The following is a 13,111-nucleotide window of genomic DNA, read 5'->3' as shown; positions in this document are numbered from 1 at the left end:
TATAGAAGGTGTTACATCTTTTCTTTAAAGAGCAACCAGAGGAAAATCAGAGGAATTCTGTAATACATTACCTGATATTAAAACATTATATAGTAAATATGGTAATATATGGTAATGGAAATATGCTTTATGTATGTTAATTGATCATTGGAGAATCAAAATATTCCAAATCAAACATTTTAGATAGGAATTTTATTGTTTTTCTTGATCAACATTAAGATATTTTTCCTATAACACCATTTCCTGAAGTGTTTCTTTAACACAATTTGATCCAATTTTTTTATTTTGAATTTGATTTTACTTCAGATCGATGTTGAACATCTGCAAAGCAAGCAAAGTCTCTAAACTTACCTTATAGCAGCTATAAATCAGCACAGATGTTATTAGACAAAACAATGCAGCTTTGTTTTGACTGATACAAAGTGCTCACACTGGAGACTCCTTCCCAAAGTCCTACAGAAAAAGTCACCACATCAGATATTAACCTGTTTATTATACCATTAGACTTATAGTAATTAGCCAGAATTATTGTTCCAAGCTGCTGTTGACCAATCAGAGAAGAGAACATAATCTGAATCGCGAAGTTATCTTTATTTGTCACATATACATTACCGTAGAGTGAAATTCTTTCTTTGCATATCCCATCCCTGTGGTTTGGGGGTCAGAGCACAGGGTCAGCCATGATACAGCACCCCTGGAGCAGGGTGGGTTGGGGGCCTTGCTCAAGAGCTCAACGGTGGCAGCTTGGCAGTGCTGGGGCTTGAACCCTCATCTTCTTGTCAACGACCCAGAACCTTAAACACCACCAATAAAGTTTTAAAAATCAGAAGTTTGTTTTACTCTCCATTTGTAGGATGATGTGAGGATTTGTAATTAATAAATAATTAATAAAAGATGTATTTTGGAAGAACTGAAACTATCTCTCTCTCTCTGTGTGTCTTGGCTTGCCAGCGGATAAAGCTTACCGTGACATGAAGGTGCTGAAGATGAGTCAGTCGATCATCGTCTCCGGCGAATCAGGAGCCGGAAAAACCGAAAACACGAAGTTTGTACTTCGGTAAGGAGATATTAACACTTCAGTCATAATCACTGACCGATAAATCCTGTTTGTTTATTTATTTATTTATTTTTTCAGACAGCAAGAAGACGGGTTTCTATTATGTTATATTTGACGATAATCGTTCTTCCGTTCGTTTGTGTCATGTTTGGGCTTTTTTCAGGTATTTAACAACATCGTACGGGACGGGTCAAGACATCGACGAGAGGATAGTCGAAGGTACGGGTTCGATGTGTATCAGACGATCGGATGATTTAAAAGGCAGTGATCCATCCGTTATAATTTATTATAGCTTATGTATATATATATATATATATATATATATATATATATATATATATATATATATATATATATATATATATATACAAAAGAATCCGATTTTTAGACTGATGTGTATATAGGCAAGCTAGGATGGTTTTCCTGTGAAAGCTCCCTTTATGGTCAATCAGATTCAGAGCTATTGTTAAATATTGATTGTTTCCTCTAAGAATTGAAATCTTGCTCTATCATGTCATATGGAAGCTTGTGGTTTAGAAAATCTGGATTAGTTATCGTTATTATAGTGGAAGGTTACAGTGTCAGGTGAAATATGGTACAATAAATATGCTCTATGTTCTAAAGAGTAAATATTCCAGAAGTTTCTCTGTCCATATCCATATTTATTGCACCACCTCATGCATATAGAAGCTGTATTATACATTGAAATTTTGTGTGTGTGTGTTTGTGAGAGAGAGAGTTTATATGCTACTGATTAACCACACTGAAGAGTGACCTTTCCTTTGGTCTCTGCAGCGAATCCTCTGTTGGAGGCTTTTGGGAACGCTAAAACAGTCCGCAACAACAACAGCAGCCGCTTTGGCAAGTTCGTGGAGATTCATTTTAACGGAAAGGTCAGTGTGTGCACTCTGTACTGCTCTCTCTCTCTCATTCATTTTATTCATTTTTTTTACCCACTTACTCACTCACTCACTCATTTACTCACTCAGCAATTCATTCATTCATTCATTCCTCTCTAATTCATTCACACACTTACTTATTCATGCACTTACTCACTAGTTCACACACTCACTCTCATTCATTCATTCATTTATTCATTCATTCACACACTCACTCATTCACGCAACCACTCATTCATTCATTCAATCATTCATTCAGTCATTCGTTCAGTCTTTCATTCATTCATTCACTTACTAATTCATTCACACACTCACTCATTCACACAACCACCCACTCACTCAGTCACTCATTCATTCATTCAATTACTCATGCACTAACCCATTTACTTATGCATTCATTAAATCAATCACTCATTCACCCACTCACTCTTTAACACACTCATTCACTCACTCACTCACTCACTCACTCTTTAACACACTCAATCATTCACTCACTCACTCACTCACTCACTCACTCACTCACTCTTTAACACACTGAATCACTCACTCACTCACCCATTCACTCGCTCACACATTCACACATTCATTCACTCACTCACTCACTCATTCTTTAACACAATCAATCACTCACTCACTCACTCACTCAGTTATTCACTCACTCACTCACTCACTCACTGACTCACTTAGTCACTCACTGACTCACTTAGTCACTCACTCAGTCACTCACTCAGTCACTCACTGACTCACTTAGTCACTCACTGACTCACTTAGTCACTCACTGACTCACTTAGTCACTCACTCACTCACTTAGTCACTCACTCACTCACTTAGTCACTCACTCACTCACTCACTGACTCACTTAGTCACTCACTGACTCACTCACTGACTCACTCAGTCACTCACTCACTCACTGACTCACTTAGTCACTCACTGACTCACTCAGTCACTCACTCACTCACTGACTCACTTAGTCACTCACTGACTCACTTAGTCACTCACTGACTCACTTAGTCACTCACTGACTCACTTAGTCACTCACTCACTCACTTAGTCACTCACTGACTCACTTAGTCACTCACTGACTCACTTAGTCACTCACTGACTCACTTAGTCACTCACTGACTCACTTAGTCACTCACTGACTCACTTAGTCACTCACTCACTCACTTAGTCACTCACTCACTCACTCACTCACTCACTCATTCATTCATTCATTCATTCCCCCAGTACCTTCTGCATTTATATTATTGGGAAAGAAAGATTTTTTCCCCTGCATTTTACATATGTTTGATTTCCCCAATCTGTTGTGGTCAGAATAAATCAGGTTACAATAATATGAGGGTAATGGATTATATTCAGTATGAGTAACAGTCTGAGATCGACCTACTGGATGATGCTGATGTCAGGCAAAAAGCCAAAAAGTCTGTCATACATTTGGTTGTATATGGTTCATTGCACTTATCTTCTACTATGTGGGTACATTTGGGTGATGTTCTGATTCTGTTATGTGGCTTGCAGAACACGGTGGTCGGGGGGTTCGTGTCTCACTACCTGCTGGAGAAATCACGTATCTGCACACAGGGTCAGGATGAGAGGAACTACCACGTCTTCTACAGGCTGTGTGCCGGAGCACCAGAGGACATCCGTGAGCAATTCCACCTGTCCTCACCGAACAGCTTTAGGGTGAGTACCGAGGAAAAACAAACCAGTGTGTACTACTACTGCTCCTAATACTATTCAAACTGCTGTTACTTCTACTACTAATGCTACTGCTAATGTGGTAGCTTAGTGGTTAAGGTGTTGGACTACTGAATGAAAAGTTTTGAGTTCGAACCCCAGGCCCTTAACACTCACTTGCTCAGTTGTATAAAAAAAATGAGATAAGGGCTCTGGATCGCTTTGAATAAGGGCATCTGCTAAATACCAGAAATGTAAATAATACTTCTACTACTATAACTAACTAATGCTACTACTTTTATTACTACTGCTCTACCTACTGCTGCTTCTACTTCTACTATTCTTACTACAAATACTTTTACTTTTAATACAAACAAATACTTTTACTACTAATACTGCCTTTGTTATTACTGCTACTTGTTCTCTTACTATTTTTACTACTTTTATTACTACTTCTCCTGCTGCTACTCTTTATTTTATCTGCTGCTACTGTTACTACTACTGTACTACTACAACTACTACTAATAATAATAATATTTATTCTAAAGGTTCTTTTAATAATATTGATACTTGAAAGCAGGTATTATTCATACAAATAGCTTTATAGTAAAGTTATTACAATACTATTAATATCGAAACTGCTACTGTTACTGATAATACTACTGGTACTGTCATAGCATTACTGTCTAAAGTAAAAGCACTGGAAGTGATATGTGCTAATGCAGTTAATATTCATCTGAATACTAATACTTTAGTTAATATTAAAAGTAAAAAATGCACATATTAATACTATTCATCTTAATGCTTTTACCAGTACAGCTGGTAGCAATAATGTTCTATATATTTTAGATGAAGGTTTTTTGCACAATATTTGCAACAATCAACACTAATAAAAAAAAAAGCAGTAATGAATTAATTTAATTAAAGATCATATATAATAATTATAATTAAATAATTAGATAAATCTCATCCAGTGAGTACCAGATATTTAATTCAGAGAATTTGATTTGAAGCACATTGTGTATAAAAGGCATGCAAATAACATCTCTCTGTTCCTTATCAGAGATTTCAACCAGTATCTCATCACTTCCTGTTCAGCAGAGCTCCATGATGAGTTAGCATTCCTGTAAGCTTTGCTTTGGAATAAACACTAGATGGCAGAGTTGTCCAAGCCTAGACATTTCATCCTCCATCCGAAGACGAATTCCAATAAGAGCTCAATAAATAGACCGCTGTGTACATTTCCTGTCTCTCTTCAGGATCTGTTAGTTCAGACCTCACACGATTAGACTTCAGTTCATTTTGCAATTTCAGAATATTGGGATTTCCAGTACATCTGAACTTTGGTGCGCTTGTTCTTTAGCATGAGAGCCGAAAAACTGGAAGAGCAAAAGCTCTCTCGATAATCAGTGGACCTACGGACGCCTTATATGGAGATAAGACTCTTTGAAATGAGAAGAGGGCCACTTGACGCCGAAGAAATGAGGGATTAGCTCAGATCAGTGTGCGAATCTGTCGCTTAGACAACACTTAAGCCCCACTCACTTATTCATGGGAGCGTATGAATGCATGCCTAAGAGAAACGGGTGTGCGTACTTGTGTAGCCTGGAATTCTGAGGGGGAAAAAGATATATGTTGCAGATATGTAAAAACTCATATCTGTCCAAACTGCTAGCCATTTTAAAAGATTATTGTTCTGTTACATGTTAATGTTCCTTATAGAATACATTCCCCCTGTGCTCAGAGCATGTATATTCTATACAACTTCCATTATATTTCAAAGTCAAAGCTTTGTCACTTCAACCATATATAGCAGATGCAGTACACAGTGAAGTGAAACAACGTTCCTCCTAGACCAGAGGTGCTACACAGAACACAAAGTACAGTGGCTCAGACAAACATAGAGCTAAACATAGAGATAAAAAAATTAAACTATAATTTAAAAATTAAAATTGAACTTAAAAATTAAACTATACTTAAGGTGCAATCTTTAAGAACTAGACATACAACAGAAGTGCACAGGAAGACAAGACAAGATAGTGTAGACAAACAACATATAGGCCGACTTTGAGCAATGAACAAGACAATGTGCAAAGAACAGTGTATACAGTGAAAACGACACATGTAAACAGGATTAATATCAATATATATAAATGTAAAATGGCATGTGCGTGCAAACAGGACAGTTGTGTGTGTCTGACTATGTCCAGCACAGTTCAGTTCTTTTTTTTTGTGCGTGTGTGTTATGTATGTGTGTTGTGTGTGTCCGTGTCCAGCACAGTTCAGTTCTCCTCTGAGATCAGATCTTGGTTGTATGTGTGTGTGTGTGTGCGTGTGCGTGTGTCCAGCTCAGCTCAGTTCTCTGTTGAGATGCCTGATTGCCTGAGGGAAGAAACTGTTTAACAGTCTGGTTGTGAGGGTCCGAATGCTTTGGTACCTCTTACTGGATGGCAGAAGGGTGAAGAGTGTGTGTGAGGGGTGTGTGGGATCATCCACAATGCTGTTAGCTTTGCGGATGCAGCGTGTGGAGTAAATGTCTGTGATAGAGAGAAGAGAGACTCCGATGATCATCTCAGCTGTCCTCACTATATGCTGAAGGGTCTTGCGGTCTGAGACAGTGCAATTCCCAAACCAGGCAGTGATGCAGCTGATCAGGATGCTCTCGATGGTCCCTCTGTAGAAGGTGGTCAGGATGGGAGGTGGAAGATGAGCCTTCCTCAGCCTTCGCAGGAAGTAGAGATGCTGCTGGGCTTTCCTGGTGATGGAGCTGGTGTTGAGTGACCAGGTGAGGTTCTCTGCCAGGTGAACACCAAGGAATTTGGTGCTCTTGATGATCTCCACGATGTTCAGTGGAGAATGGTCACTCTTTGCTTTCCTGAAGTCAACAACAATCTCTTTAGTCTTGTCAACGTTCAGAGACAGGTTATTGACTTTACACCAAGCTGCTAGTTGTTGCACCTCCTCCCTATACGCTGACTCGTCGTTCTTGCTGATGAGACCCACCACAGTCGTGTCATCGGCGAACTTGATGATGTGGTTGGATCTGTGCATTGCTACACAGTCATGAGTCAGCAGAGTGAACAGCAGTGGACTGAGCACACAGCCCTGAGGAGCTCCAGTGTTCAGAGTGGTGGTGCTGGAGATGCTGTTCCCGATCCGGACTGACTGAAGTCTCCCAGTCAGGAAATCCAGGATCCAATTGCAGAGGGAGGTGTTGATGCCTAGCAGACTCAGCTTCTCGATCAGGTGCTCAGGAATGATCGTGTTGAATGCTGAACTGAAGTCAATGAACAGCATTCGTAGGTAAGTGTCTTTATTGTCCAGCTGTGTGAGGGCCAGATGGAGGGTTGTGCTGATGGCATCGTCTGTGGAGCGATTTGGACGATACGCAAACTGCATGGGGTCAAGTGAAGGTGACAGCAGGTTCTTGATGTGCCTCATGACGAGCCTCTCAAAGTACTTCATGATGATGGGTGTGAGTGCAACGGGACGGTAGTCATTGAGACAGGACACTGGAGACCTCTTCGGCACGGGGATGGTGGTAGACTTTAGGCACGTTGGGACAACGGCGATGCTCAGGGAGATGTTGAAGATGTCCGTGAAGACATCCGCTAACTGTTCTGCACATTCCCTGAGCACTCTGCCAGGAATGTTGTCTGGTCCAGCAGCTTTCTGTGGGTTAACTCTGCATAGAGTTTTCCTCACGTCAGACGTGGTGAGACAGAGCACCTCGTCCTCTGAAGAAGGGATGGTCTTCCTCGCTGTCACGTCGTTACGTGTCTCAAACCGAGCGTAGAAGCTGTTCAGCACATCTGGAAGGGAGGCATCACTGTCACAGGCAGGTGGAGCTGGCCTGTAGTTGGTGATGGACTGGATGCCTTGCCACATGCGCCGAGTGTTGCCGCTGCTCTGGAAGTGGCCGTGGATTCTCTGGGAGTGTGCGCGCTTTGCCTCCCTAATGGCTCGAGACAATTTAGCCCGTCCTTGTCTCCAGCTCTGAAGGCAGAGTCTCTGGATCTTAGCAGCGCACACACCTTTGCGGTCATCCATGGCTTCTGGTTGGAGCATATGGTGATGGACTTGGAGACGGTCACGTCATCGATGCACTTCCCGATGTAGCCGGACACTGATGCCGTGTACTCCTCCAAGTCAATAGAGTCTTCGTTGGTTGCAGCCTCCCTAAACATGTCCTAGTCAGTGCACTCAAAACAGTCCTGAAGAGCAGAGATGGCTCCTGCTGGCCAGGTTTTAACCTGTTTCTGAACCGGTTTAGAGCGTCTGACGAATGGTCTGTATGCTGGAATCAACATAACAGAGATGTGGTCTGAGTAGCCAAGGTGGGGGCGGGGCTCCGCACGATACGCACAATACACGATATTTGCTACTTCTTCTACTACTACTCAAACTGCTGTTAATATTTATACTAAAACAACTTCTAATAATATTAATACTACTGCGTCTACTCATATTACGTTTAATATTAATACTTAAACTACTTCTATGTTCACTTCTAATACACTATATTGCTGAAAGTTTTGGGACACCCCTCCAAATCATTGAATTCAGGTGTTGTTTTTCAGGGGTTTGGCCCCTTAGTTCCAGTAAAAAAAAGGAACTCTTAATGCTTCAGCATACCAAGACATTTTGGACAATTTCATACTCCCAACTTTGTGGGAACAGTTTGGGGATGACCCCTTCCTGTTCCAACATGACTGCACACCAGTGCACAAAGCAAGATCCATAAAGACATGGATGAGTGAGTTTGGTGTGGAGGAACTGCACTGAGTCCTGACCTCAACCTGATAGAACACCTTAGGGATGAATTTGAGCGGAGACTGTGAGCCAGAACTTCTCGTCCAACATCACTGCCTGACCTCACAAATGCACTTCTAGAGGAATGGTCAAAAATTCCCATAAACACACTCCTAAACCTTGTGGAAAGCAATTCCCAGAAGAGTTGAAGCTGTTATAGCTGCAAAGGGTGAGCCAGGTCCATAACTTGTATATAGTGTACTCTTACTACCACTTCTAGCAATATAAATTCGAATTATGACACACTGGATTGATGCTATAGACCAGCCCTGTTTTATTGATTTCCTCTTCAATTTCTAGCTAGCTTTAAAATATGCAAGAGCAAACAAATTAATTTTGAGATCTGTACAAGCGTGTACAATTACAGAGGATCATGATTTACAGAGGATCAGGCTACAAGGAATGACATAAGCGACATCGAGATAAGCCAGATGGCAGAACAACATTAAGCATGCTTGTTAATATAGTAAACATAACGTGCCTTAAAAAGTCTTTATTTTATTTATTGCACCTATTTACTAGTAAAGAGTCGGGCCACAAACTTACAGAAAAATAATTGAAGAAAAGGTATGGAGATGTTGTGTGTAGACATGAAAATGAATATTATTTTACTTTAATTAACGTTATGTTATGTAACAGCTATAAACGTTCCCTCAAAAGCCGCTCTATATTGAAACATACAAGGCAATAAAGTTAAGTTAATTTAATATTAAATTTCAGTAGAGTAACATATAGAGTATGTTAATTATCCGCTTAATTATCGATAGCGAAGACAAGTTTCTTTAAAATTCTTTGAAAACATTTTGCATTTACCTCAATAGAAAGTCAGTACACAGCGTCGCTGGTTCAAAAACTGAGTCGAGAAACATTCATACAACATTAGATGATGTGAAAGGGGGCAGGGCTTAATGGTACTGTTGGTAATATTAGAAAGTTCAACCCATCAACTGTCAATCATACCAGATTTGCACACCGATTGGTTCACTTGACTCATGGAATTATTTGTGTATTTTTTATTTTGTGTTGTAAAGATAAAATGCGTAACTCCTGCACAAAATACACAAAAACCTTGTCTCATCTGATACGACCATAGCAATTAATTGAATTTTTAAATGGCATGTTTTAGAATCTGAACCATCATCCTCAATTCCTTCCTATCTTTTTTTTTTTTTTTTTTTTTAACCTTTTTGCTTTCCTTACTTAATAATAATAAGACTAAAAGTTGCCTTTATTTGTACAGGTGAAGCTGTCTATGCATCAAATCTGTCAATCTTCCTTCTCTTCACACACCCTCTCTGTCACCTTAGACCTTCTAACCACATTCATCATTCATTCGGTGACAGCGTCTGCGCTGCCGTTCATGTTTCTTTCTTATTAAATGGATAGGATAAAGAGCTTTGGGTGTTTTGTGTTTGCTGAACATCGGCAATGCTTTAAACAGATTACAGAACAGTGAGAGGAATGATGATTTTTAGATTGCGGAAGCTCGGGTCAGTTGAAACGTGATATCTTACCATGTTCGTCATTTCGATGTCAGTGACCATTCTGGATGTGATGCAGCAGCCTGAGCTGTGATACAATATATTGCCGAAAGTTTTGGGACACCCCTCGAAATTCAGGTGTTGTTTTTCAAGGGTTAGGCTTGGCCCCTTAGTTCCAGTGAAAGGAACTCTTAATGCTCCAAGTCATTTTGGACAATTTCATGCTCCCAACTTTGTGGGAACAATTTGAGGATGACCCCTTTCTGTTCCAACATGACTGCACACCAGTGCACAAAGCAAGGTCCTTAAAGACATGGATGAGTGAGTTTGGTGTGGAGGAACTTCACAGAGTCCTGACCTCAACCCGATAGAACACCTTTGGGATGAATTAGAGCGGAGACTGTGAGCCAGACCTTCTCGTCCAACATCAGTGCCTGACCTCACAAATGTGCTTCTAGAGGAATGGTCAGAAATTCCCATAAACACACTCCTAAACCTTGTGGAAATCCTTCCCAGAAGATTTGAAGCTGTTATAGCTGCAAAGGGTGGGACAACTCCATATTACATTCATGTGCATGTAAAGGCAGGCATCGCAAAACCTTTGGCAATATAGTGTATTAAATATTGGAAAGAAATATTACTGGGACTTGGAAACTTTCAACTATTTAAAATTCCCAGAATTTGGTTATGTTACCTGGCGTCATAAATTGTGTATATTTGTGTTGTTCATGTGAGAAATAATTTGTCGAGCGGCAATATGTTAAAGAGCAAAGGAATTGGTGTGATGGTAATGACTATGATCTAGTGAGCTTTTTTAAAGACCGCCACGTCCTGGCACACGTCCAAATCCATAAAAAAAACCAAGATCAAATCATACAACAAAAAGACATTGCTGATCGTCGACAGCCTTTGAGAAATTGTGAAGAAAAACATCTGGGGAAGTCATGCAGCTGGAACAAGATCATACTTTTTACACTTTTTCTGCATTTTCATGTTTGACAGCATGATTATCTCACAATTCGATATTAGCTCAAAAATACTGACAGAAAAATCTCACCTAGAGTTGACTTATCAACATTCACACAAGATTTTCGAATCAATGCTATAAAGCACATGACAATAAATTTGAACATTTTGACTCAAGATCTCAAAATTTAATGAAAAGTGCAAACTGGAATGTTGAGATGATGTCAGAATTTTGAGATAATAAGTGCAGATTGTTGATATAATCCTTAAATAAAAAACAAATTGTGTCATGCAGATTTCTTGGAAATGGAAATGGGCTTCTGTAGCTTCCAGGAATTCATTTGAGATTCTGTGTGTTCTACTTATTAAAATGTAAAACATGTTCATCGAGTGTTCATATCAATTTTCTTCTTTCATTACATTTTCTATCACGTTGTATTTGATGTCTGTTTTTGTTTTTTGTTTATTTATTTTTTATGCAGTACCTAAACCGAGGATGTACACGCTACTTCGCTACAAAGGACACGGACCAGAAAGTCTTGCAGAACCGCAAGAGCCCCGAGGTAAAGCGTTTATGTTCATGTCTCATTACTGAAAGTGTTGCCTTTCTACTCGTTAGGATGTCTTTAATTTAAAAAAATAAAAAAATAAAAAAAATTTCCCAGCCCTGACTCGATCTCGGAGCTGCCTCAGGCTAATTGAGTAGGATGTTTGCCAAGGAACCCCTGCGAGGTATTGATGATGGAACAGACAGAAGTGATTTAAACGCTCTTGGCAACGAGTGCAGTTTATTCTTATAACAATTAATTCCGAACGAATCTGTAGTAACCGTTCCACTCCGCAGCAGCCCTGCAGGGACAGCCAAATTAATTATTATTGTTTACAAGAGAAGCTCTTACAAGGCTCTGTTTGTGTTCTTAGCCTCCAGGAATAGAAATGATTAATTCATTTCTCGAAGTCCACGAAGGCGACACTGTCCAAATCATTTTTTTTTACTGAATTATCCACTGTATTTGTGTTAAAGGGTTCTTTCCGGTAACGCAACAGATCATCCAAAGAACTGTTGCTGTAATCTCAAGGGAGTTCTTGTGTCTCTGAAGTATATGATTTCTTTTAAGCAAAATTTCACATTAAAAGCGTTTATATTCAAATAACCCTCTTTGGCCATTCTGGTGTTCGTTTGTCATATGGTTTTGAATCTTCATCTGCACTGACCTCACATGACTAGATTTATAATATGATATTTCTGTAATCTTAAACTTAAAGGAAGACATTCAGGTTTTGTTGTTTAGTTCTTAAAAGAACGTTCTCAAAAGAACGTCTTTTCTCATTTTCCATTGACATGTGACATGATTTAATTCAGGAGAAAGCCCCTAGGAGTTAAGTAAAATGATTGACTTTGGTAGTTAGAGATACAGTGGAAACTTGGCATATGAATTTAATTCTGAAGGTGAAAATTTGTATTGCGAAACGAATTTTCCTATAAGAAATAATGTAAATGCAGATAATCCGTTCCGGCCAACCCAAAAATATGACCAATACGAGGCGTATGTAAAGTGTATGGCTGCTTACAAAGAACTGACCCAAGCCAAGCATTCCATGTCAAGGGTCCTCACAGGAAGTTGTGCCACCGAGCTTGGGCTAAAAATAGAATAGATCACCTACGCCACCAATCTGTCAACAAAAAAACACCCGGAAAATCACCTAGCTTTTGAAGGCATGCCGAAGGCAACGTTGGTATCGTGGGATTACTTTTTCCAAACAGCTTTCACTGAAAAAACTTCGTAATTTGCTTCGCTTTGCTTTCCACTGACTCAAACAAGTTTTGAACGGCTTCCAGACATACGCGCAACGTAGTTGGTGTTTGGTTCGGTTCGTTCGTATACCGAAGATGCTTCGTATGCTGATGCAAATTTCTTGCGAAATTTCTTTAGAAAGTTCATAAAGGACGGCATTCGTATACTGAGGTTCCAATGTATATGGGATGAAGAACACAGCGGCGCTTATTAGTTGTTTTAAGCTTCTCTGTTTAAGGAGAGTTGGACAGATTTAAGAATTAAAGCACCGCCGCATCACCGTCTTTCAGTAGAGATAAAGCAAATGGTGAAATCCTGTTATACTGCTATTTTTGTTTTTCTAAGGGCGTGTACGTGAATTTGGTGAGTTGTGTTCTTCTATCCGTGTGGTAAATGTTAAGGATTAAAAATATCTGGTGAAAT

At 39.7% G+C, this 13,111-nt stretch overlaps 1 protein-coding gene across 10 annotated transcripts in view; it reads left to right on the top strand.

Annotated features, from left to right (window-relative positions):
* The window catches only part of myo6a (myosin VIa), a 108,403-nt gene that overhangs the window by 23,342 nt on the left and 71,950 nt on the right, over window positions 1–13,111 (top strand). For all 10 annotated transcript variants that reach the window (XM_058391778.1, XM_058391784.1, XM_058391783.1 and 7 more), the window contains exons 6-10: window positions 952–1,057; window positions 1,221–1,276; window positions 1,853–1,950; window positions 3,475–3,639; window positions 11,375–11,455. In XM_058391778.1, the coding sequence (XP_058247761.1) occupies window positions 952–1,057; window positions 1,221–1,276; window positions 1,853–1,950; window positions 3,475–3,639; window positions 11,375–11,455 (506 nt within the window). The remainder of the gene's footprint in view (window positions 1–951; window positions 1,058–1,220; window positions 1,277–1,852; window positions 1,951–3,474; window positions 3,640–11,374; window positions 11,456–13,111) is intronic.

Source organism: Hemibagrus wyckioides, linkage group LG06 (assembly GCF_019097595.1).
Source record: "Hemibagrus wyckioides isolate EC202008001 linkage group LG06, SWU_Hwy_1.0, whole genome shotgun sequence".
Classification (NCBI taxonomy): domain Eukaryota; kingdom Metazoa; phylum Chordata; class Actinopteri; order Siluriformes; family Bagridae; genus Hemibagrus; species Hemibagrus wyckioides.
This window is presented reverse-complemented; position numbering and strand designations above follow the sequence as displayed.